The sequence below is a fragment of the Meleagris gallopavo genome, chromosome 2 (assembly GCF_905368555.1).
Source record: "Meleagris gallopavo chromosome 2, MGAL_WU_HG_1.1, whole genome shotgun sequence".
Lineage (NCBI taxonomy): Eukaryota > Metazoa > Chordata > Aves > Galliformes > Phasianidae > Meleagris > Meleagris gallopavo.
In genome coordinates this window covers 58,244,975-58,271,045 of record NC_139405.1, presented here as the reverse complement: position 1 = coordinate 58,271,045, position 26,071 = coordinate 58,244,975, and the positions used below count along the sequence as shown (strand labels likewise).

Below are 26,071 nucleotides of genomic sequence, written 5' to 3'. Positions count from 1 at the left end.
GCATGCAGAACACAGCTGTTACACTCTCCATTTGGCAGCAAACAGAAGGATAAATCAGCGTGTGTGTATTGGTTGGCCACTCAACACACACATAGCTCCAAACCTTCTCTTTTTCATATAATAGGAGTACCATAAGGAGAGTTTTGGTTATTATCAGGGAAGGAGGGAGAGGAGCAGCAGGGGACAACAGACCTGAATCCTTATTAAATCAAATTTCATTAACTCCGCTCTTCCTGGAACAATTTGTATAATTATGTTTGCCTTTATAGTGGAAAGGGAATGTTCTGCAGACTAAAAATTTCCATTTGTCTCACTCACATCTTCAAGGGGGTAGGATTTTTTTTTTTCTGAATATGCTAGCTTTTCTTTCACAGACTTCAAGGTCACTAATAGTTGCCATAACTCTCAATTCTGCACTCATCCAAAATGCAGGCACAAAAGTAACCCATCATCTTAATGCTGGAAGGCAACCAGTGCTAGAAACCTCAGTTCATGTATATAAAAGGTTGCACAAGTAAACACTCCTGGCAACAATCATAATAGAGTTTTATAGCTGTGGTAAATATCTCAGCTCAGGATTTATGCTGCACAAACTAACATTCAGCCACATTAATAACACTTAGCATTTGATATGACTAACTTGAAAACAATAGTTGTGAATTATTATGAACAATAATATTGTGAACCAAACAAGGTAGAATAACATTCTCGTGTCTGAGCATCACTTCAGTGAAAAAGCACAGAACGGAAGAGTGTATGCATTAGTCAAAGAGTTTTTATTAACAGTAATGTTTTATTTGTTGTGAGCCTGGTTCTGATGCTCCTCAATCCTAGTGAAAGTTAATTCCTTAGGGAGTGCTACTGGAAGCCAGTGAGCAGAATAAGAGCCAGTGAAATGAATGGACTATTCCCTGGGCTGATATCCATCAATCATTCCTTCTAGTGATGGTTTATAATGTCTTTAAAAACTGTTAAAGTAACAATCAAAATATTTTCAGATCTACTGTAGGGTTAAAATTCATGTATTGTTAACATTTATCTCTGTAGGGAATGTACTAGCACATTGTTTTGAACAGTTTAATCTTAAATTCAATTTTTAAAAAATATATGAATTTCCTGAAAGATACAAACAACTGTTGACTTATTTCGCTGTCCTTTTATTTCTAACTTGTCTTCTTTACCACTTTTTTCTTGTCTATTTTGCTGGTTTTATTGAGTCCTTACAGTCATTACTTTCTGTTGTTGCACTACTGTTGATAAAAAATTTTTTAATTACAAATTAAACACTTCATATATCAATAACTCTCACAGAAAACATTCGTCACAGACTTTAAGGAGTTGCATATTCCAGGTCACATCATACATCATTGCAGGAGAGCATAGAGAAGTATAGAGGATCTGTGTGGATATAGAGGGAATAGAGGCTCTGTATGGCATCATGCCCCCTACCCAATCCCATCTGCTGTTCTGCACACCACCATCCACCTAAGGAAGAAACATAGAATATCTTGAGTTGGAAGGGACTCATAAGGATAATAAGTTCCAACTCCTGACTCTGCACAGTACCATCCGAAAATCAGACCACATGTCTGAGCGCTTTGTCCATATGCTTCTTGAACTCTGGCAAGCTCAGTGCCTTGGCCACTCCCTTGGGATCGTGTTCCAACACCTTACCACCTCCTGGTGAGGAATCTTTTCTTGATATCCAGTCTGAGCCTCCTCCGAAAAAAGGACCACCACCTAGCTGAAGAAGCACCACAGAACCACGCATGGGCAAAAAATGGGAGGGGTGACTCATACATAGTCCTCTTTAGTTCCCTTCATGTAACACTGCAACACTTTCTCCTTGTAATGAGTTCTATATGCTCCTGCCCGGAAACTGATTTTTATTGCAACTATATGCTGTCAAATCTAATAAATAAGGGAAATGTGTAAAGGATGTATAGTCCATGCTTTCTATCCTCTGCTGTACAACCTGGATATTAGCTAAGAATAGAACTAAGTTTAACTAAAAGTAAGTGTAATTTACCAAAGAGTACACATAATCCTATTAAGTGATGCAACCTGCTTATTTTAACTCCTTATCTCAACATTTTTGGTTAGCTTATCTCAGAAGAATCATCAACATAATAATAATAATAAGGTTTTTGATATGGCCCAAAAAATAAAAGGAAAAATAATACAGTTATTGTTCTAAAGACAATTACAGGACTAAAGGAGGCAAAGAAGGTAATAACAATTTTGCTGTAGTCAAAGATGGAAGTAAAGGGAGAGAGTTGTCATTCACATATACAGCATAGGATTCCTAATTCATGCCGCTTATCCCTATAGTTGAATTCAGAAAACTAATGCATGTTCCCTGCGATATTGCCAAAGAACTTTTTTAAAATGTAATTCAAAATTCTTCATTTTGCTTAAAGCTTTTGAAATTGCTATGCTCCATTCATTTCAGTGTTTTTTTTGAGTAAAACTCTGTAACCAACAGTATCGCCCTAAATTGTACATCAAGAACAAGAGCAGAAATTTCTTAAAACATCTTCATTGCCAAAGAGAGTATACGTTTTTTTGTGCACCCTGAATTGCAATCAAAAGGCCCCTTGTGTATTTTTTCCCAGCCCACAGCCTTCCTAAATCAAGTGTTTAAGGACAGAATATTCAAATATCTTTTCTAAAGTGTCCAGATACCAATTAAAAACAAACAAACAACAACAACAACAAAAAACTAAAACAAAACAGTATTTGGTAATGTTTCAGAAACTCCAGTTAGAAGAAATTTCAAAATTAAAGAAAAACAACCAATACAGCAAGTTTCAGATGAAGAGTTATGACTTTGCAGAATTGTTACTATTTTTAACGAATTCAAATTCAGCAAAATCTAAGAAAATAAGATTATATCTTTAGTGGCCAAATAGGATTTTGTTAAAACAGTAGAATAAGGATGAATTTTTTGGAAACAAAGATAATAAATGCTACCTTTACTAATATGAACTCTGCAAGGAAACAATAGAGGCGTTAACGCTGAAAGAGAACCATGTTGCCTTTCTTTTCAGAACTACCTAGCCTTTGATAAGAAATGGCAGTAACTGTTTTTTTTTTTTTTTTCTGAGAGAGAGAGACAGCATGGATTCAATATCCGTATTAGGAATTTGAAATGGGTTGGTGCTTTGGAGGTTGGCTTAACATTCACAAGTAGAAGTTTAAAGATTAGTCAGTGAATGGTACATTTCCTCCCACTCAAAACCCACAGGAGTGTGTCTGTGTTGTTAGTCTTGACATATTTTCTAATCCATTATCCTCTGAATTAACAGAGCAGAATACACTCTGGAACAGGCAAGCTTGCTGCACGCAACAGTGGACTCCTGGGGATCCCTTGACTGACCAGGAAGAACTGCTTTATCTTCTAATCAAATCTTTTGTATAATTTTGCAGTTAACTTTGAATTAAGCTCAATAATTTGGGCTTAACTAACACACAGCTTTGAGAAAAACCTTCAGCTTTGATCTGGGTGTGCCAGTGTACCATCTATCATCACTCTTTGTTCTATGTTATTAAATTTACCTGTCTCCAACTTTTAACTCACAGTATACTCAAAGTTAGGCAAAAATTGTTCAGGGATATACTCCAAGGCAGTTAAACAAGAAGAGGCTTTGTAATCTTGCAGAAATGCTTTATGATTCTGTCGCTTGATTTTCTGTGTGTGCTAAACAGAGGTACTAAGGATTTGATAGGACAGTGGGGAATGATCTTAAGCTCAAGGAAGGAAGATTTAAATTGGATGCCATGTTCTTCATAGAGTTCTTCATAGAGCGAGTGGTGAGGTGCTGGAACAGACTGCCCAGAGAGGCTGTGGATGCGCCATCCCTGGAGGTGTTCAAGAGCAGGTTGGATGGATCCCTGGGCAACCTGGTCTAGTACCAGATCTAGAGGTTGGTGGCCCTGCTTGTGGCAGGGGGTTGGAACATGATGATCTTTGAAGTCCCTTCCAACCCATTCTATGATTCTATGATTCTATGATTGTTTTGTTTGAGAATCCTGAGTATCAGAGTCTCACCTAACAGTCTATGTACAATGAGCTCAGATTTAATTAACTGCAGCATTCATGAGGGATAAGGTAAGAGAGATATGATCTATGAGGTTTGAAATCAGAAACATGGCTTAGAACTGGACCAGGTGGAAGGAATTAGTATTGCAAATCTTTACAGGACCAGGAGCAAGAAAGTCTTCAGCTGCTCTAACTTCAATTTTTTCTTTAGTGTATTTGGGCATACAACTAGAACTATTTACAAAGCATGTGTCTCTAGCCATAAGCTTGGGGTAGGAATAAAAACTGAGATAGGAAACGGTCAGGAGAAGAAAAAGAACCTGACTGAATCTGAAATTTGAAAGAAATATTTCCTCTGGAATCAGGAAGAACTAAAAAATTAAGAGTAAGATGTGAAAACCCAGATTTCAGAGAAGGGACAACAAAACAAAGGTAAGGATCTTAATGGGAGAACACCGAAAAGAAGATAATTAAAAAAAAAAAAAACTAGAAAAAAGTCACTAGAAAACTTTCCTGTCATAGAGAATCTGGAGTTGGGAAGGACCCGCATGTGTCATCAGCTCCAACTCCTGGCTCCACACAGGACCACACAAAATTCAAATCCTATGCCTGAGAGTGGTGTCCAAAAGCTCCTCAAACTCCAGCATTGGAGCTGTGATTACTGCCTTGGGCAGCCCGTTCCATGCCCATTGCCCTCTGGTGCAGAATCTTTCCCTAACCCTCAGCCTGACCCTCACCTGACACAGATCCATGCTGTTTTTTCGGTCCTATCACAGTCATCAGAGAGCAGAGCTCAGTGCTGCTCCTCAGCTCCATGTGAGGAGCTGTATGCCACCATGAGGCGTCCCCTCATCTTCCTCTTCTCTGGGCTGAACAAGCCAAGGGACCTCAGCCACTCCTCACATCTTGCTCTCAAATGGCAAAGAAAAATAGAATTACATAAAGTTAAAAATGGTGAAGTTCTGGAGATTCTATGTTTATTGAGGACAAATAAGACTTAGTAGGATGGACAAAAGAGTAATTTTACTAACTCAGAATGAATAAAAAGTGAGAAAGCAGGCAGGCTCTACCCAGGGCAGATGGCACTTAGTAATGATGCCTTATTTTGCTGTGCTTCTGAATCACAGTATGTAAAAGCTCCAAAACAGGAACAGCTACAAATAGTCCAAGTTTGTCTTTATGATTGAAAATACTGAACACCTGAGCACTACGTTTATAGAACACGTACCTCTAACTGTGAATTAGAAATGGGCTGGGAAATCTTTGTGTTGTGATGAAGTAGAATAGAAGGTCCCATGTTAACCATGAACACCTCGCTCTTGCTTGCCTTACACCACAGGCACTGGATCACCATGGTGGTGATTCAATTGCTCCCTGTAGTACGGACATCGGTTGTCAAAGTCAAGACCCAGTTATGTGCAGGTAGTTCCCTTGGCACAAGAGAGTGCATCATTAACTCATCTTGTTAACAATATTGTCCTGGGGTTTAAACAGAGAATGCTGTTCTCTACAACTGCCAGACTGGAAGCTTCACCATTTACCACTATAAAATATCATCAGATCATTAAGTTGTAACAAAATGGAACCTACAGGGAGATTTTTCAAAGCCACCAAATAATAAATATGAGATTATCTTTCAAAGCAGCCTGCTGCAAACCTAAACACTGTTAGAAAAACTGTTCCCAAACAATCAACATCCACAGCAGTACAGATCATTGAATATTCAATACACAACAGTAATTTTTAAATATAAAGGTTGTTTATGTTGCATTTGCATAGTTTCAGATAAGCAGTCTTTTTTAAGAGATTGGCACACTGAATGAGAAGACAGTAAAGAGGAAATTTTATGGGAATTTCTTATACTGATATCAATTATCAGTAAACAAATGCTGTGAGGATGAATATTTGTGCTTTAGTCTTCCAAATGTGCCGATATTATAATTATTGTCATGTGTTCATTTTTTAAATATAACTCACAACGGACAGATTAATGAAATCAACTGAGTTTTTTATTTTTACTTCAAAGTCTGAAGGATTTGTCCTCATATCATCTGGATTCTCAACTTCAGTATGTTCTGACAAATTGAAAAGTTGAAAGAGAAGTAGAAAGCCTAACCAGTTATCAAATATATTTGTGAAATCCAAGCAAATGGTGTACTTAAAAACAATTAATAGCCAGGTAATTTGCTCAATGCTATTTTTTCTTCAAAATAAATAAAAAAGTTGAAGACATCTTCATATGTTTAATATAAATGGCTTGCTTATCCTTAATATCTGTAGGAATTAACTGGTTTTTTTTTGTGTGTGTGTTTTTCTTTTTTTAGTAACAGAAGATGTATAGATTCCTAAGGAAAAACAAAGTGCATATTTCCACACAAGTTTGTTTCTAAAAACTACTGAATATTCATGTTTCAGTGTCAAACAGAGTTTAATACCATGCTGCTGTTGAGAGCTTGGATGAATTTGCCTTGCGGCATTTATGGAGGAGGAGCAGAAATGTTCATCACTTTTGACTGAAGCACAGATTCCAAACGAAATCACACAAGATAATGCTGCATATAAGTTATTTATCAAGGCTGGAGTTAAGTTTTGCTATAATATAACTCAAATCATAAGTCTTAACTAACCTTTAATCGCACGGTTTTCCACTAATGTAGCTTTCCCAGTCACGTCCTTCTCATTGTCATGATGCACCAAATCATTTTGACAACTAACCAAAACATCAGCATCTTGATTTGAGCACAATTTCTTCTTGGTGTCTACACAGAAATTCTGAAATTATATAGAAGAAAACATTGACTTCACATGTAAATCTTTACTCCAGACTGAGTACTTTTAGAGATGTGACAGATAAGAGCAACATTCCTTGGGTCACTTCTCTGAAATTTAACCACAACTCTTCTGTTTGCCAAAGCAAATCATCAGTCACTATATTCTTAAATTTGAGACAAGTACTTCACAAAATAAGATGATTAGAAGGTGCTCTAGGTAAACAAATACTTTTTAAAATATACCTCCCATCTCTTTAATTGGTTATGTAGAGTCAAACACAAGGAGGAAGTTTATCCATCTCTTTTGGCTGGTGCAGAGTTCTCTTTGAATATGTACTTCTACTGTATTGATGATTGATGCAACGAGATATAAAATGAGTTCTGATATACACTATATCACAAATCTGTGTGAAGTCTGACATTTCAATTACATTTATTCAGTAGCATTCATAGCATGGAGAGATAGTAAGATGATAGGAATAGACAATTATGGTGTAATTAATTATAATGCTATAACGTGGCAGAAAATAAATTTCACCCCTTGAATTTCATGCTTGATCCACGCATTTTCATAACTCTATTTTTTTAAACTGTGATCTATTCATATTACAAATATACAGTCAAATAAATGTTTTTTACCTGTGTAAGTAATTGCCAATTTAAAGTGTCAAAAAAGTTTATCTTTATTGCAACTATGGAGTAGCTGTAGTAGCTTACAGTTCAGTTGCAATCACTATACCAGAAAGTCCTTTTTTTTTTTTTTAGATAAATTGTACAGGTTTTCCATAGATTTTCCTCAGCGAAGATAAAATCATTCAATTCAGAGACTGAAGGTCGCTTTGGTAAAATTGACAGTAATTACAGAACAGTAGTGTCTGATCTTTTCAGGATCAACCCACAATTTGTGAAAGTAGAACATGAACTCAGTTTTAAACAAAAATCTGCCCCTTCTACAGAAGACACCAGCTAGCAACAAGAAAGTCACCAGTAACAGAAATATTTGAGAGAGCATATTAGGCAGAACAGCTGAGGATAAAATCTGTAAAATACATGGACAATTTTCCTCAGGTCATGACATGACATAAGTGGAAAATACTATTTTTTTCATTTAGAAGAACCCAGAGCAGTTCTCCCTTTTCTGAATTAACACTGAAAGCTCGAATTGCAGGGGTTGACTGAGTTACAGTGTTTGATGCAAGTCTGTGGTAGAGTCTGTACAGTGCTGGCTAGCACTCTCCTTGATTGCAAAAGAGCCTCTGACACCAAGCAAAGCTTGAAACAGTGATGTAATTCAAGGAAAAAATACAAGCTGGGGAAAATTTTTCAAAGAGAATGGAAACATCAGAAAAAGTCCTTAATGGCAACAAAGAAAAATAATCCAATGGAAATGATACTAGAACTTTAGTTAGAACTAAAACAATGCTGGAGTTGTGGGACCTTTCTTTCACCAGCAGAGTATGGCCTTTCTTTGATCTCCAGTTCTTTTCTTGATCATCTGCACCCAAATATGCCTACAGATTTGTTGCCAGCCTGTCCCTGGTAATACGAGCACACTCTATGGGCACTTATTGACTACCTTCTGCGTGAAGAAAATACATGCTTAAATAACAAATTTCAAGGCTGTCACCACTTGTCCTATCCTCAGTACCATTTGTGTCTGTTTATCACAATTGAAAGGTCTTGGGAAAGACAAGGAAGTATTGCTGGCAGATTGTTCGAGTTATTGGGGATAATTGGCACACAGAATGCTTCCACTTGAAAGTCAGTTTTCAGGAAAATAAATAACCTTAAGCTATAGAAATAATAGTAAAAAATAAATAAAAAAACCCAACAACACTGACATACTCTTATTTTCTGTTCAGATCCTTATTTAGCATATTAATCCTTGCAATCAAAATAATGAATTAATATGTTTAGATTATTTATTTTGTGTTGCCTTAAATAACTCAGAAACAAGTCTTTGTGTCAAAACAGAAATATTCTCTCATTAGGAATAGTGTAAATGGAGTTTGTACTGATCTTATCAGTCCACAACAAAGACAAACATTGTGATACAATAGTTGCCTGGGGCTCACTGTAAATAAATTAAAATATGCATACCTCAAACACATAAGAACCAACAGGATAACAGGACTTGGACTGTTACTTCATTATCTGCTGAGATCTGATATCACTTTAACATCCTTAATGGAGCTACAGATAACAGTTAAACCAGAGACAAGCAGAGATAAGAAGCTTTTTTAAACTGCACAAAAATTACAAAGTCTTACAGTAATCTTCCACATACTAGGCAGGTTTAACAGCACAGTCTATATGGAGGCTCACTCACTGTCCATAAATAACTCAGAGGGCAAACAAGGTTGTAAAGGTAAGGTAGCGTAGCAAAGTCTCTCTCAGGAAATAAGAGGCGTTAAATCAAACAGGATGAGTGTGTGGCTCATGTGAGAACTAAAAGACCAGAGATGCATCATTTTGGTAAGACAAAACTTGTAACATTCTGCAGACGCTAAAAATGAGTGCAGAATTTATCTAAGATGTACAGATTGAAGTAGAAAACTGAGTTTCAAAGAGAGCAGTTGGAATTAATTTCCCTTGATTGCTTAAAGAACATAATGCATTACACTTGCGTGTGCGTGTGTAAGTTCACCTCAACAGGCAGCTCTCCCCTTGCCCACCCCAGAAGCAGTGACATCTGCACACACAAAAGTACTTTGCCCTTCTACAGCACCAGAAGCAGAGAAGCTTTTCAAAAATGCCAATTGCCCTTGCAATTGTTAGCTGCTGCTTCTCATAGCTCCAAGCTGAATTCTTATCTGCCTTTAGAAATTCAGGCTATTAATAGTCCCTGAGAATATTTCTTCCATTAATATGTGCGATTGCTTTTTGAATTCATTTACAATTCTGATATCAACATCATGTGCCAATGAGTTCCAGAGCTTACTTCTGCATTGTGTAATTTTCCTTTTTTCTTTAAACCATCCTACCAAATAATTTCATGCAGCTTTTGTGTTCACTCTCTATTCACTTTCTTCCTGCATTCAGGTTTTTACATATATCATCTCTCTCCTGAGTCATTTCTTCAGGCTGAGGAGCTCTAAAGACTGTTGCATCTCTCCTCGTAGAGGATCAGAATTGTAATCCATGATGCACAAGATCCTGACATTTCTGCTTCTTTGCAAGCAGAAATGTCTGCTAAAAACTACTGGAGGCAATCTATATACCACACATACAGCCAACATCACTATTTGGTCACAACTTCTCAGTAAGACAAGGAAAAATAATTGGAAGAGTGGCCCAGCAAAACAAGTATAACCTCTGAGGCAGAATAGAAGACGGAGGAGCTCTTAAAGCACACAAGAAGTAAAAGCTGTTAAATCTGTATATAAAGAAAGAAAATAATACATGTGTTCATAATATGCATTACTGTTTTGGTTGCTTTTCTTGTTAAAAAAAAAAACAACAAAAACAAAACAATGAAAGAAAGCTTCAACTGTATCTAGAACATTCAGAGTAAGGAAGAGAAGCAGCATTTGTTTAAAGTGCAGAAAAGTGTGGGAGTAAATATGAAACCAACAGCTGTCATAGTCTCTGAAAATGCTGTGAGAGATGTAGTGGCATAAACCAGTTTGACAAAACTATGCCTTTCCAGACAGAAAGTCAAGCTGTTGTATGATTACGAATGACTCCAGTGAAGAGGAGTACTCATTTGCTGGAGCAATCAGTGCTGGACGTGGCACTACACCTTTGAAGTACATTTATTATGAGTCACCCATGCTAGCAGATACAGATCATAAACCTTTTACTACAATCTTTAAAGACAATTTGGAGAGGCACACTTTACTGCCTTCAGAAAATCAAGCCAAAGCTCTAGACAGATATCTTTGCTTTGGCATATTCTACGGTGGTATATTTACTTGTAAAATGCTTAATTGCTACATGCTACATTGCCAGCAGGAAAGAGCAAAAGAGTGGAAGTGTGATAAAAGGCTTCTCAGTCCAAATGTGTTGTACTCCCTTCAAACAAAAAAGGCCATTTATCAGCGCTACAAACTAATATTCTGCAAGAAAGTCTTACAACAGAGTGTTTATGGAGAGGCCCAAACTAGGCTGAAAATTTAGCTTTTAATATTTTGGAGTGTGTTTTAAAGATGAGAGAAAAATATAGAAGGGCACATCAGTCTGACAAGGTAGCCACAGTTGCTGATATATAGAGATAATTTCATGAGTTTCAGAGCATCCTGTATATGGACAAACTACCTAGATCAATTTGGCTCCAAACTTCATTATATCTGTATGTCTGTCTATAGGGAAAATTAAGAGCTGTAGCAAATCAGAGAAGAAACTCAGAATTTGACTCCCATGTGGTATCAATACAGAACCAGGGTAAGAGCTATCTCAAAGCCGCAGGCCCTCCTGAAACATAAATCCAAATTCTTTCCTGGTTCTTGAGTGTCTAAGCTGGAGTAATAAATTACTTTAAACTTATTCAATCCAGAATTACAGCAACGTTATTCAAAATAAAATTTCATCCACTATATGAATAGAAGGAATGGGTTACTTCCATGTAACAGATGGGAAGTGCAAATTCAAATGACAGAAATACAAAAACGGAAACTGCTGACATGTCTCAAGAAATTTGCATTATTATGGCAGTCAGTTACGACTTGAAAGGAAATTATTGCCTTAGGATTATTACTCATTTGTATCCCAAGGTAGCCTTCTTACATGATCCATTGGCAAGGCAACTTATCTTGCAGACCAATGTACTTTTTGCAAGGGCAGTGTACCTATGGCTAAGGGTACTGACAAGGGTCTACGGTTTAATACTGAAAAATTTTAACAGCCTTCCCCATTGCACTGATTCCAGTACATGATATCAAGCCTTCATTTTCCACAGGCCAGTGGACTGTGGAAAAGAAGAGCTAGTTAGAAGATGCTCGAGAAAGGCCATGAGCAATAAAGAAGATCCTCATTTAACCTCATTAACATACAGGACAGAAACACATCAGAAAATTATTTGCCTGCAGAACTCATAAGGTACTATAAACTACAGAAGAACTGTTTTTGCCCAAGAAAGGGTCAAGATTATATTATTTCAAAGGCAAGAACAAAATCACATTATTTAATGAGCTCTTTTTTGCCTGGAAGGGACATGGAACTCTGACTAAATTACTTTTTCTTTTATTTTTAAATCAGGGTTCAAATTCTTAACAGGTTTCTCCTGCACAAGGTACTCTCCGGATATGCTTACAACATCACAGTTAATTTTATGTTGTCAGGTTTTTCCAAAGATTACAATGGAGATGCTATATAATAAAGTCATGATATACTGTAGGCAGATGCCACTGTAGGCACAGAGTTCAAAATGCATATTTAAAAATAAGCATTTTCGTGAAAGTGGAGAGAACTTTAGCTTATCTTTGCCCAAAGCTTGAATAAGGATTTCAAACACAAAACTAAGCAGAAAGTCACGCTACAGTTACATCCTTTTCTAAAGAAATAGAAACAGATAGCATATCAGACTGAATGGTCTTCAAAAAACCAACAGCATGCAGAACACGCCGAGCTTTGCCCAACACGCAACCTATTTGTGAGCTTGAATGAATATTCCGATGGCATAGTGACTAACAGTGAATAAACAGCCAAGGAAACGGCATTTCTGTAAGAACGGAACAAACTCTTCTGCTTTGGGGATCTTTTTCCGGCACGCGACGAGGGTGCTTGCGGCAGCCGCTAGATGGCTGTGTTCTCTGCCTTATGCCCAGCCTGAGCACCTTCAAGTTATTCGCAAGGGTGTACAATCCAGCAATACAAAAAAAACAGCTGAACACTTAGCGCCTCACCTCTCACCTGACAAAGATGTCTCCCTCCGGTCCACCCCTTTCCCCGCATTTGAAACCACATGCGAAACAAATTTCACAGCTGTAGCAAGGCTAGGCAGAAGGAAAATACTCATCAAAGTTGATCATTTCTTGGGGTAGTGTTATGCGGTGAAACGCTAAAACCTGTTACCTAAACAGACCGAGGTTTGATCGTTTACCTGTTTAGCAGAGGAGTTGGAATTGATGATCTCTTGAGGTCCCTTCCAACCACTGCAATTCTGTGATTTAGGAGGAGAAGCAGCAGTAAATGGGGAAAAATGAAGTGTCCAGCCAAGCAGCATAACCTTTAAAGAAGGGCTGCTCTGTGTGCATATCACAGCTTTTCAAGGAAGTCTCATATGGCTTTAAGAAGATAACTAAAAACTGCTGCTCTTTAAGGGTAGTTCCCACATTTCAAATAAATAATCTACAGAAATCTACAGCTGATTTAGCTACAGATGAATTGCATCATGTTATAAATAAAAAGATGTAAGTGTGTCTTTATTACATTCTGCTAAAATTCTTTGCTTGCTCCAGAATTTCAGAGCCTGAAGCTTTCTGTTCTTATGCAATAACTTTCATGCACTCATTCAGAGCTCACAGTATTCATCTAACCACTTATTGTTGAATAAGGTCTTTTTCTTTACCAAAAATCTGTCCAAGAATGGTATAGAGTGTGTCTCAAAAGATTTTTAAATGAAGATTTGCTATCAAAGGATCTCTTATGTCTGTGGCTAACTAGAACTGTTGGTCTCTTTTCTCAGGCATTCTTTTCTTGCTCTGTTTGTATGCAAGCAAAAGAACAGAAAACAACGTAGGATATCTTTGAGTGTTCTGGATTGAAACAATGCCGTATTTAGCCAATACAAAATCACTGGGCACATACCTTCAGATATTAGTGATGCAAATCCAAAGAGTATTTTGAAATGTTTAGCAATAGTTCAAATGCCAGATATAGAACAACACATTGTTTCAGCTCTATCTCTTCATTCTCCTATCTCATAAAATACACAAAGGAGGAAGTGCTTGTTTCCCAGGGCCTCACCGCAGAGAAGAGAGTTTTTTCCTCCTTAGCTAGTGTATATGATATTTGTGTTCTGTTTGTTTTTCAGATACACCTGCACCTCAAAGCGTGCTTTTTCCTGGGTACTTAGACTGTGGCGGCACTTCCTTTGTTCAATGTCTCGTGCAGAAGAATGCATTTTTTTTCCCACATTTTACATGCTGGCATGTTTTTGTCCTCATATCTTCAGAAAATTAGTGGGTATTGTCTAGGTTTCCCTGCTGTCCCCCTCCTGCACATCCCACTCCTAGCCATGTCAGTTCTGCTGCAGCACTCCCTGCCTGCCTGCCTGCCTGGCCTACTGCTTTCAGCCATGCTGGTGGGTGCTCAGCTGCAGAAACCAGGCCCCAGCTGCCTCAGGTTGCACAGGGAAAGGCATTTAGCAGCCACCTGTGAAAATTCTGGTTTCCATGGCACTCACTGCATGAGAAAGTGACTGTAAACTGAAGCAAGAACTGGACCCCATTGCTCAGGATTCTTAACTATGAGGCAGGCTCTGCTCTTCTCCAGGAAGGCTCTTGGAAAAAAAAAAATAAAAAAAAATCTGAATATGTGAATAATTAAGATCTGCTACTATATCACAATTGCATCTGACCTTGGCAAGTGGAAGTGCTTGTTTGCTCAGAGTCTATGAAATGTTGCATTTTGTGAAATCACCACTTAAAAAGAAGATGCGAATTCTTCTCATTTATCTTAATGGGACATTAACTGGAAATTTAATTACAAGGAGAACTAATTATCTGCAGGTCTGCCAAACTGCAGATGTAATCTACTCAACAGAGTGAAATCTGAATGCTGGAGTGAAGTTCAATTTAATGTGGGAATATTTGAACTGAAACCAAATGAAAAGAAGAAAATTTCCTGTAACTCCTGATAGAGATCTCTCAAATGAAGAGTCCCTCACTGCACCATTCTCCTGGCTGTCTCTCCCTCAAACCTCAGGTCTTCTCTGCCAAAAAAAAAAAAAAAAAAGAAAGAAAGAAATATTAGCCACTCTGGTCCAGATCAAGATGTCTCAAAATCTCTTCACCATTGTCCTAAGCAGGCACTGTGCAAAAGTAAGGACATAGCCTGACTACCTGCTTCTTCCAAATACTCTCTCAGTCTCTATTTTCAGCTCAGGGAATTTCCTGAGTTTGATGCAGTTTGTCTATTTGTAACCCTCAACAGGTCCAAGCATTTGTCCGTTCTCCCCTTGAACTCCTGATCCACTTCCAGCTTTGTTCTGGCTCCCCTTGGTCTGAATGTATCTTGCCCCATTTCCTGTAATTGTGGTCCTGCAGAGAGGATTGGGGAGGAAGAGCATGAGTTTTAAAATAAATCATTTTCAAGTTTTGGCTGTTGTGCTTCTCTTCCTAGCATTAGTCTGCAGGTCCAGCTGCAGGGCTCACACTGTGCTTCCTCTTACCAAATGACAGAAAATGCTGTGTGTGGCAGACAGCAGCCTCAGTGAAGCAGCGGGGCATCGAGTTGGTAGGAATTAAATACTTCAGAGAGGATTCTGATCTTAGAAACTGGATGTAAATCTGGACCCACTCCATGTAGTTCATAAGCATTACCCCGACTTTACTCAGTACTATGTGAGTTCAGAATCAGGCTTCTTGTTTTTGAAAATCATCTGGTTTCCAGGCCACAGTGGGGAATGTAACAGCAGGAGTGAAGGAGAAATGGGTTATTTTATTAGTAAAATGCATTCTTATTCTAACAGGTATTTTTGTAAGAGTCAAACCTCTCCAAGAATTTATCTCCTCATATACATATATATATATGTATAAATGTATGTAGAAGTATGAGTATATAAGTATTTCACTAGAAGCTAACATGTTTTGACAGAAAGAAACTATTTTGACCCTATTTTTTTTTTTCTTTCTTGTTTATCATCTGACATAGTTTCAAAGTGTGGCACAGAATTTGCTTACAGCTGTGTTAAACTGCACACCGGTGGCTACCAAACCTGACTAGGTCATTGGGGTTCTGGCTGATTATCAGAGTTGAAGAATACAGCAGGAAGGAGCTGCATTCCTTCTCAGAAGGAAGAAAGTTTGAATCCTGATAGCACAAGTATTTACAAAAGCCATTACAAGAGACATTTCAGACTGTTTTGACAAAGTGAGCTATTAGCAGCTTGGATTTTGAATTTCTTCATTTCTCTGTGGGGAACAAAAGATAAGGGGAGAGTAGGCTTGCAAGCGAATGCAGTTTCTGTTACCAAAATAAAGTGTGTGCAATACAAAATGCCCACTTCTTCCTCTTCCACTCCTCCACAGAACATCCTCCTTCTGGGCACAGCAGGTGCTGAATGTAGAGGGGTCTGAGAGGTCTCCTGGCTTATCTTCTTCTCAGTTATGTGGCAATTATATGTTCTCATACTTTGTGGTAACTGTGGCAGTGTCTTTAACATATTTTTGATGCTCCTAAAGGAATATTCTGGAGATGGTAGTTACACATTTTCACCATGTTCTGTTTATTTAGGATACTATTAAAAAATGAACATAAAAATGTAGCCTGTGCCTGTACTGTGATACTATGGCTTAACTTATGGCTTCAGCTCAGGTGAACTAAAATTCTCCAAATATTGCCTCTTAAAATTATACTGACTGTCACACAGCAACTTGATCTAAATCAAATGAGAAAGGACTAAGTACAATCTAAAGCTAAACAATATAAAAAAAAAAAAACTGTAGAGAGAAGAAGGAAATTAAGAGAGAGAAGTTCTGTAGTTGTAGTTATTTTTTTATAACACAACTCCTCAAAGTTATTTCACGAAGGGAGATAAGCAGCATATTATTTTTGTCAATGTGAACACTCTTGCGTAAACCATGTAAATGCATGCATGTGCTATCCCTTATTTTGTCTTGAACATTTAAGAGAAAGAGCAGAAATGTGAACTCTAAATAGTTTCCTTCCTCCTTCTTTTTTCTTTTGTGAACATTTTTTTTGTATTCTGAGTAAACAGCGTGTCTATCAAGGATACAATGTGGAATCTTGTTAGACATATCATATATGCTCCCCCAGGCTGTGGGGAAGGGTAGGGACTGCCCATGCAGGGTTTCAGAGCAAAGATCTCTTCAAGAGGTCTATAAGGAGACACTCCAGTATTGCAGGTGCACTGCTAGAGTTGTGTGCTGTACTGTCATTTATTTTTCCTGTAATCCAGATCATTGTATTATTGTATTAATGAGTATCCTAAACCTGTGGCTTAAAATTAGAGGAACTATCAGAACTGGGTTGTGGAAATATCGGTTTATAAATGTAGAACACTTCTATCTTGGGCCTTCATGATACTGCTGAACTTCCACACAACCTATAGAAGTCTGCAGTGGATCAGTTGTGGCACAGTCTTTTGCAAGCAGGGAAAGACCTCTGAGGAATTTTGAGTTGCAGCCAGTTTTCAGCCTAGATCACTTCATTTTTAAAGACTGCCTGAAACAAAACACAGTAGTGAGATGAGAGAGATCCATAGCAGTCAGATGATATAGGTCAGATCCCACACACCACCAGAGATGTTAAGAAAAATTTGGAGGTATAAGCAATTCATCTTGTAGATGTAACGCACAGAACATGGAAGTATTTCTAGTTGACACAAATGGCCTGGGTTATTCATGTACAGGTGAATGTGAAGTCTGTATTTGATGATCTTGGTAGCATCCTCACTTAACTTTTGTGGAATATTATTCTTCAAGCTTACAGGAAGCACCAAAAGATCTTTATTTCATTCTCAGTTCCTGGGGCAGTCTATTGCTTATGCTCTCAGTGTGTAGCATCATCAGGTTTCACCTTGTATCCCGGTGTGCCTTTCCAGCACTAATCGCAAAACTGACAAAACCATGTTCAAATCAAATAGATTTTGACCAGCTTGTTGGGCCAACCTGCTTTACATGGGTAGTTATACTCCCAGACAAATGTTCTGAGCAGCTAATTTCTCCATTGCCCACTTATTGATGACAGTATTCTTACCATAGCTATGGTAGATTGGATATGGGCAATCCATTAAGCAAAGATTGATGTATTGCAAGAGTTTTTTTAAGAGAATCATACTTTTCCAGGAGTCAATATCTGTGGGGGTTCTTAATGGACGCAGAAAGGTCTATGATTTAATCTTCTAAGGTATTTAAATATTTAGGTTATTTATAGAACTTGGGGGCAGATTTTTTTCTCAGTCAGACAGCATACTTGACAAATAAGTTTCCTTTCATTGCTTCTCTCTTTATGATATGGGACAATTCATTATGGAGTGATACTTCCGCTATAACAATGGTTGGGTTAAAAGTAGGATAATCAGGATTTCATTAATGTCACTCAATAGCTTATTCTCATATCTTCTCAGAAGGAGAGAGTGAAACTTTACCCATGTAAAGCATGCTTTTTTCTTAAAAACTAATCATACCCCAATCATGCCTGCCATTCTACAGATGATACTTGTGACTAGGCAGCCCTGAAAGTGGATGCTGTTTCTCCCCAGTTCACATTCAGTTTTGTTCAGTATATGTCCAACTTCTTGAAACATTGTCTGAATTTTGCACATAGCCTCAGTGTGCTACAGCAGTCTTTTCAGTCAGCTTGTTCAGCATTTTTCTCGATGCCCCTATGTGAAGAGGACAGTCTGAATGGTAAGTGGCTTCAGGTCTTGACCAAAATAATGAATTCCCATTTTAAATTTTGTAAGAAGATAGCATATTTTTTTTGTACTCTTGCAACTGTTATGAACACTGCTGTTAAATGCTGAGCTGCCAAGACAACTACACATGACTTCAGAACACTTTGCCAAAGTGATAACAGATACATATCAGATGAAAGATTCTCTGATTGGATTCATAATCATTCAGAGGACAATGCTTAGAAATGTTTCTTAACAAGGAAGCACTATTCAGTTTTTTCTGGGACCAGAGTTGTTCATCTCTTATAAGTTCACATACAACTGTTTTGGTTTCCTCAGTCCACTAAATTACCTTGGGAATATAGAAAAGCTTTTATTTCTGCAGCATAAAATTTGGTCTCATTCAGTCTTTGAATGAGTTTAATCATTCGTTTACGTTTCAATTCAGCCACCAGCCTTTCAAAATGAAATGCAATTTTCTCCTGAGGCTTCATTCTCAACATTCAGATGGTCAGACGTATTTTTTTTTTCTGATATAGACACTTTTATGTCAGGAGATGGAAAATGAAATAACCCTAAGCAAGCTCACAGAATTTTATGAAAGAGATTATTATGTCATCAATCATGTCAGTTTCGAGGGTAATATTTGTAGCCCCATTGCTTGCACAAAGTAGGACAAGTTTCTCTGTCTTAATAACAGCAAGTAGTTCAAATGTGTAGACCTGACCTCCCCTAAACGCTCTGTGTCACAAGTCAGATTTTTTGTAGATTATTGTATGTTTCATCTGCACCTTGAACAAATCTGATCAACGTCATCCTGGCAAAGAGTGGAATCAGGACACTGAACTTCAGAAGAATGAACTTCAGGCTGATTAAGAAACTGTTGGATGAGATCTTCTGGGAAGCTCTTCTTAAAGACTAAGGAGTGGAGCAAATCTGGCTACACTTTAAGGATGCCTTTCTGTGATTGCAAGAGCTCCCCATCCCTTAGAATAAGGAAGCAGGCGGGGAGGCAGGATGGCATGGCTTGGCAAGTACCTACTGGTCAAACTGAGGGAAAAGAAAGGCATGTACAGGCAGTGGAAACAAAGACATGTCACCTGGAAAGAATACAGTGATGCTGACCGGACATGAAGAGAAGGATTAGGAAAGGCAAGGGACAGATGAAACTGAACTTGTCGAGAGATGTTAAAAACAAAAAAAAAAAGGATTTCTATGGATACAGTGGTCAGAGGAGACAGGCCAAAGACTGTACTTTCTCCGATAAGTGAGAAAGAAGAAATAATTACAACAGACACGGAGAAAACTGAGGTACTAAATGAGTTATTTGCCTCCATCTTCTCTTGCAGCCAGGATTCTCATTTTTCACATCCCTGAACCTCACCTCCCCAGACCTCTTGGGAGGAACTGGGGGAATAAACTTCCCCCACTGTAAGGGCAGAGCAAGTCTAAGTCCACCTCATGAGGCTGAATATATACAAATCTATGGGGCCGGATGACATGCATCCCAGGGGCCTGAAGGAACTGGTTGATGTGGTTGCCAAGATGCTCTCCATCATATTTAAAAAGTTGTAGCTATGAGGCCAAGTCCATGGTATTTGGAAAAAGGGAAACATCACACTTATTTACAAGAAAGGGGGGAAGGTGTACCTGGGGAACTACAAGCCAGGGAGCCTCACCTCTGTGCCTGGAAAGACCATGGAACAGATCCCCTTGGAAGACATATTAAAACACATGAGAAATGAGCAAGTGATCCAGAAAGTCAGCATGGCTTCACCAAGGGTAGGTCATGCCTGACCAATCTAGTGGACTTCTTTGATGGCATCAATGGACAAACGGAAAGTCACTGATGTCATCTACTTGGACATCTGCAAGGCTTTAGACATGGTCCCCCACTACATCCTCATCTCTAAATTGGAGAGATATGAATTCAAAGGGAAGACTATTTGGCAGATTAGGAATTGATTAGAAGGTCAAAAACAGAGGGTACGGTCAATGTCTCTATGTCCAGATCCAGGCCAGTGACAAGTAGTGTTCCTGTGGGGTCTGTCTTGGGACTGGTACTCTTAACGTCTTTGTTGGTGACATATATGATGGGATAGAGTGCAACCTCAGCAAGTTTGCTGATGACACCAAGCTTACTTGTGCAGCTGAGAAGGCGAAAGAAGGGAAGTCGTCTAGAGGGACCTTGATAAACTCTAAAGGTGGACCCATGTTAACCTAATGAGGTTCATCAGAACAAAGCACAAGGTTTTGCACTTGGGTTGTGTTAATGCCAAATGTGTACACAGACTGGGAGAAAAACTCCTTGAGAGTAACATTACTGAAAAGAGCTTTGGAGTCCTGGTAGATGAAAAACTTAACATGAGCCAGCAATGGTGAGCTTCCACCCCAGATGCTCAATGGTACCCTGAGCTGCATCAGAAGAGCAGTGGCCAGCAGGGCAAGAGAGGTGATTGTCCCTCTGTACTCTGCCCTTTTGAGGCCCATTGGAGCACTGTGTCCAGGTCTCGAGTCCTCAACACAAGAAGGGTGTCAAGTTTTTGGAGAGGGTCCAGAAGAGGGCAAGAAAGAAGTTCAGAGATCTGGAGTACCTCTCCTATGAAGATAGATAAGCTGAGGGAGCTGGCCTTGTTCAGTCTGGAAAAGAGAAGGCTGTGGGGAGAGGGCTTTCCAAATTTAAAGGAAGATTACGAATAGGAGGGAAATTAATGTTTTACACAGGTTGGTGTGTGCCAGCCAGCTACACACAATTCAAGCTGTTCCTACAATGCGCTGAAGATAACTTTCTGACGCAGATGATAGAGGAACTGATGAGGAGGGGTGTGCTGTTTGATCTTATTCTTACTAACAAGAAAGAGCTGGTTGGGGATGTGAAGGCCTCTTTCTTCTGTCACATTAGCTACACCAGGGATATTCTACTGTAATCCCCAATACAGCACAGAAATCTATCCTCCTAGTGCAACTTCAGTGGCAGCAAACCAGATGACTTCTTAAGCCCTTGCCTTTCGCAAGGGAGAAGATTGGAACAGGCAACGACCTGTACAAATTGAGGCCAATGTCACAGCCAGAGGGTGTTCGCATTCTACTTCAGCCAACTCTGAAATTCATCCAGATCCTGGGGGAGTCCATTGACCTATGCTTACTAACCAAGCCCATTAAATTGCAGCAAACATTATGATTATTGGGAGAGGATTCCACCTACAGTCAGACTTTGTTTACGCTTCTCTTGCCCCAACCTGGTTGTGACTGTAGCTCTTCTGTTTTGCCTTGTTAAAATCTTGCTTCCAGAGTCCATAACTATTGAGCAAACAAATATTCCTAGAATCAAATACAAATTATTTCAAGAGGAAATAGGAATGCATGTATGTCTTTACTAGGTAGAACTTTGAGGCTGCAACTGGCAATGACAGCTATCAAGTAAAGTGTCAAATAGGAACACTCCCTGCCTGTCGTTATCAGTTTTCCATCTTGGGTGCTTGCCTGCTCCCTCCTGCTGACTCCAACTTTTCATACCATGGAATTTTCATAGCAATTTCTGTGCTTGACTAAGTTCTAAGGCAATGCACACAAAGATGGGTGGGACAGAGTTGAAACTGCCTTAGAAGAAACAAAATGGCAAATCTGAAATGATCACCACCAAGTCACAGAGATCCTGATGCCTGATATTTTTTTCAAGCTGGTTGAAAAATGGCTTGCTGTGAGTTTAATGAAAGTAACACACATTCTTAAAAGCATTTGGCTGATTTGGGCCACTGTATACTTCTTGCTCCAGTGAGTAAAGTTATGCATGTGCATGAGTGCCTACAGAACCAGAGCCTTAGAGACTTTGACCCTGCCAACACTTTCACACATACTTAAGTTTACTACAGTGACTAATCCTATTTGGCAAGTGGAAGTCTCACTGTGGTGTTGGACAAGCCTGAGAGCTGGGAAGAACAGGAACTTGGACTCTGTTTTCTACAAAAAACACCCACATATTTTTGGCCCTAGGTACATTATAGCTGATAGTCAGATATTCAAATCCTGTAAGTCTTAATCTGAAAGTACTCAGGGAAGGAACTATACTTTCCAGAGATAAAGACAGTGTTTAACATATTTTGAGTGCTACAAAAAATCAGATAATAAATAAATAACTTGGTATCATTTATTTATTTCCTTCTTTGTGGATTTATGAGAAGGATTACAAGAATAAAAGAATGTACAGCTTTTCATCATTAATTCTGTTGTTTAATAGACATTTATTTACTTCTGTGTAGAAAACTTCAAAACTAACAAATACATCTACGATACCTGGGTGCCTGGTGATGTTTGAAGAAATATATAAACAATGCACACCGAAGGTTAGCCTCAACCTCCAACACTTATTGCAGCTGTTGGATAGCTAATAAGCTTGACAGCAGTCAGCACTACATGTGACAAGGCTTTTGAGAAAAAAGAATTAAATCTCTAATCTACCTAGAGATGAACTAAAATCTCTTATTTGCTTCACATGGATCATAAAAGAGCATCTGTGAGATAGAGACAGTTTCTGGATAACAAAAGAGAGCTTGCTGGCAGAAGTCGTCCCTTCAGCATTTATTTTCTAAGGTATGCAGTCCTAAATACAACAGAGTTGACTGAAATAATGAGAGGAAATTCTTGTAAATAAAAAAAGCCATGACATAGACAACCCAAGGGTACCTCCAATGGCTCCTTCCAAGCCAAAATATATTGGGTCAGCAACTTCTGGCTCTTCCTAGTCCATATGGTCATTTCTATAACTGGCATGATAGCAGGAGGAAAGCATACCCCTTTTTGACAGTAACCGTTTTGAGGCCCCTTTTTACATTGGCATAGTAAAACCAGACTTCAGTGCAAATAAGAACGAGCTCCAGAAAAAAAGGAAGAAGCTCTGCTTGCAGTGTAGAGCTCTTTGAAGCCCATGTGTTTCATCACACTCCAGTTTTAGCACTTCCTTACAGGAAGTGGTCTGTGTGGTTTTGTGACCTATTTGTTTCATTGTAAGCTTGAGGGTTGGTTGGAAGAATAAAATTGGGAAGGTACTGTGTGAAAGATTCACATACATCTATTACAGCTTTACTGAATCTTTGCTGAACTGCCCAGTTTCTAGTCCAAAACGGAAATTTTCCTGGAAAAAAAAAGCTTGTATTTTGATCCATTATGCATATGTTTGAGATTAAAAAAGAAGCAGAAAGAAAAGATGATGTGTTTTAAACTATTTGCATTCAATATTTCCAGTTATCCACCTGTTTTTCAAATTAATAAAGTAAAAATTATAAAAATACTTCTCAGTGTCTTAGAACTGTAAGTCTGCAATGTTTATTTTCAGCAGAAATGGTTTGCAGTATTCATATAGTGAAAGGCAGAAAGCAGAGGCTATAAAACACCCTGCTGACAAAAGCAGTGTTACTGATAGAAATTTCTAGGTTCAGATTGTCCTCATCATATCTCTTACAAACTTAAGAATGTTCTTTATAACAATTTCGTAATATAACTCTCTAAAACTTCCCTATTAAACCCTGGATTCAAGCAGGTATTCATTTTTAGTGACTACAGATACAATACTTTGCTCTTGGCAGACTGGCAAGATAGCACACAGGAATTATCTCCTTTAACTGTAGATCAATGCCATGACTGAAACTATAAAATTGTAGGCAAATTGTGCAGTAACTACAAGGTTATTATCAATCACTTTTAGCTCTGCAGTGGCACAGGAGAGAGGATAGATATTGTAATAGGGTCTCTGCTCAGTACATTTTGTTAATATACTCTGTTTTCTTCCAGAGTCTTTCACATCTCTTGGTCCTGATGGCTACTTTTGTCTTGCTAGTGATAAAAGAGAGGAACTCAACTCAGGTTCAAGCAGCACAGTAAATACATCAGGAAAGTGAGGTTTTTCTTCTTATAGATGATTAGGTTTATTTACCTACACAGTATGTTAGTATATGCTTTCATTTGGTAATTAGTAGGCCTCTGCCCTAAGTGAAAGATAAAAAAATCAATGCCCTTTTTGTAGATTTCCAATTTAGGCAGGTTACTGAATCCGGTAGCATTACAGAGCCATAAAATCAAAAGGCTCATCAAATTGCCAGTGTTGTTCCTCAACAACCCATCCAGTTTTAACAGGTACTACACAGACACATGAACAGAGCCATGTTTTTATCACTGCTGCTCGTTATCAACATCTGTAAAGCTATTTAAAGTTATTAAAAGTTATTTAAAAGTGAGGAGGACAAGAAGAGGCTGATTTGCACTTATTGCAGAGAACCAGAGAGCCAGAAGACAGGATGATGGGGTTGGTTTGCACAGTTTTTCCCCCCACACTCCCTGCAAAATCTGCACAACCCTCCCTGAGCATTCAAGACCTTTTGTTACCCCATCTGTAAAATGTTTATGTGGGCCATATGTTTAGGTTTTCTGTGAATGACACTGTAGCCAGAGAAACTGTCCTCACATAACTTCTACACTTCTGATCATGCCATCTACACCCAGCCACTCTCTTTCTAGATTTTGCCATGCAGTCAAGCTTAAGGCTACTTTCACACAGTGAAAAACTGGCCAGATTCAGATTGGAAGCAGCAATGCTGGAGTTTACCCTTTGTTAAAATAAATGGCTTTTGCCCATCTGAAGTAGTTCCTATTAACATTATCCTGTTATAAATATTTACTTAATTTCTGATCAAAATCCTTCATTGCAGGCAATCCTCAGACTTCAGTGCTCTCAGGGAAACGATGGAAGTTAATGTTCTGGGCAAGAGAAACAGTTATAATGTATGCTGTCACAAGAGGACCTTACTTCAGGAAAACTGAGTATGACAGTCACTTGCTCTAGAACTCTTTCTTGCCTGTATTTTATCATTCCATGACAGAGGGAGAGAACAAGGAGGAGTTTCCAGGAGAGCAAGGTGGTAAAATTTATTCCTGCTTTCAGGACAAAATGAGGGTCATTCAAGATCATCAGCTGTCTGCTGATGATCTTTATCTACTTAAGGCTAATTTTCCAATAATAATACCTTATAATATTTCACAAGGTTATTCTAACACAGAATTCACTAAGCTTTGATATTGTTTTGTAGGGACACATTACATCAATGTGACAAGTGCATTCTTTCAAGGGCAGCATTAATTCAACCCATGCGACAAACCCTTGGTTAAAAAGTACAACAGTTGTTGTGAACTCAATTTGTAGGATAATGTCTCGACAAATATTTTATCTGGGATCTGAGTCTATTATCTTCCCCAAAAACTTCAGAAAAAAAAATCCTGTCTGGAGAATTAGTTAGGACAAAACAGGACTGCCAAGATATCTAGCCACTAACCTGCTGGGTGTCTGCAGGCAAGTCATCTGCTGTTTGTTCTCTCTGCCATACATTCTCTGCCTATGAGGGTATCTGCTGGGACTACTGCTCGCTGCATCTTTCTGTAGGGCTCAGAGACCCCAAGATTCTCGCTCCATATGGGCCTGTAGCTGATACAATGACAGTAAATATCCATGTAAGGGGTTTTTACTATTACAATACTTCCCAGTTGAATTTTGTTTCACTGAAATATCCCAATTTTAATCTTCAGTGATTGTTCAAATCGACTCCCCAAATATGAGTAGCCCCTCAGCTGCTTAACAGCTGAAGCAATAAGACAGCTGCAATAGTAATAAATACTTCCTCAGGATCCTTATAGCTAGCACTAGTCTTGTATTCTCTTTTTGAACTACTCGTATTCAGTTTCCTGGGTAAT

General features: G+C 38.5%; 1 protein-coding gene across 5 annotated transcripts in view; it reads right to left on the bottom strand.

Moving 5' to 3' along the window:
- THEMIS (thymocyte selection associated) overlaps positions 1 to 26,071 on the bottom strand; it is a 78,019-nt gene that overhangs the window by 5,385 nt on the left and 46,563 nt on the right. For all 5 annotated transcript variants that reach the window (XM_085217337.1, XM_085217340.1, XM_085217339.1 and 2 more), the window contains one exon: positions 6,670 to 6,814. In XM_085217337.1, coding sequence (XP_085073463.1) covers positions 6,670 to 6,814 — 145 coding nt within the window. The remainder of the gene's footprint in view (positions 1 to 6,669; positions 6,815 to 26,071) is intronic.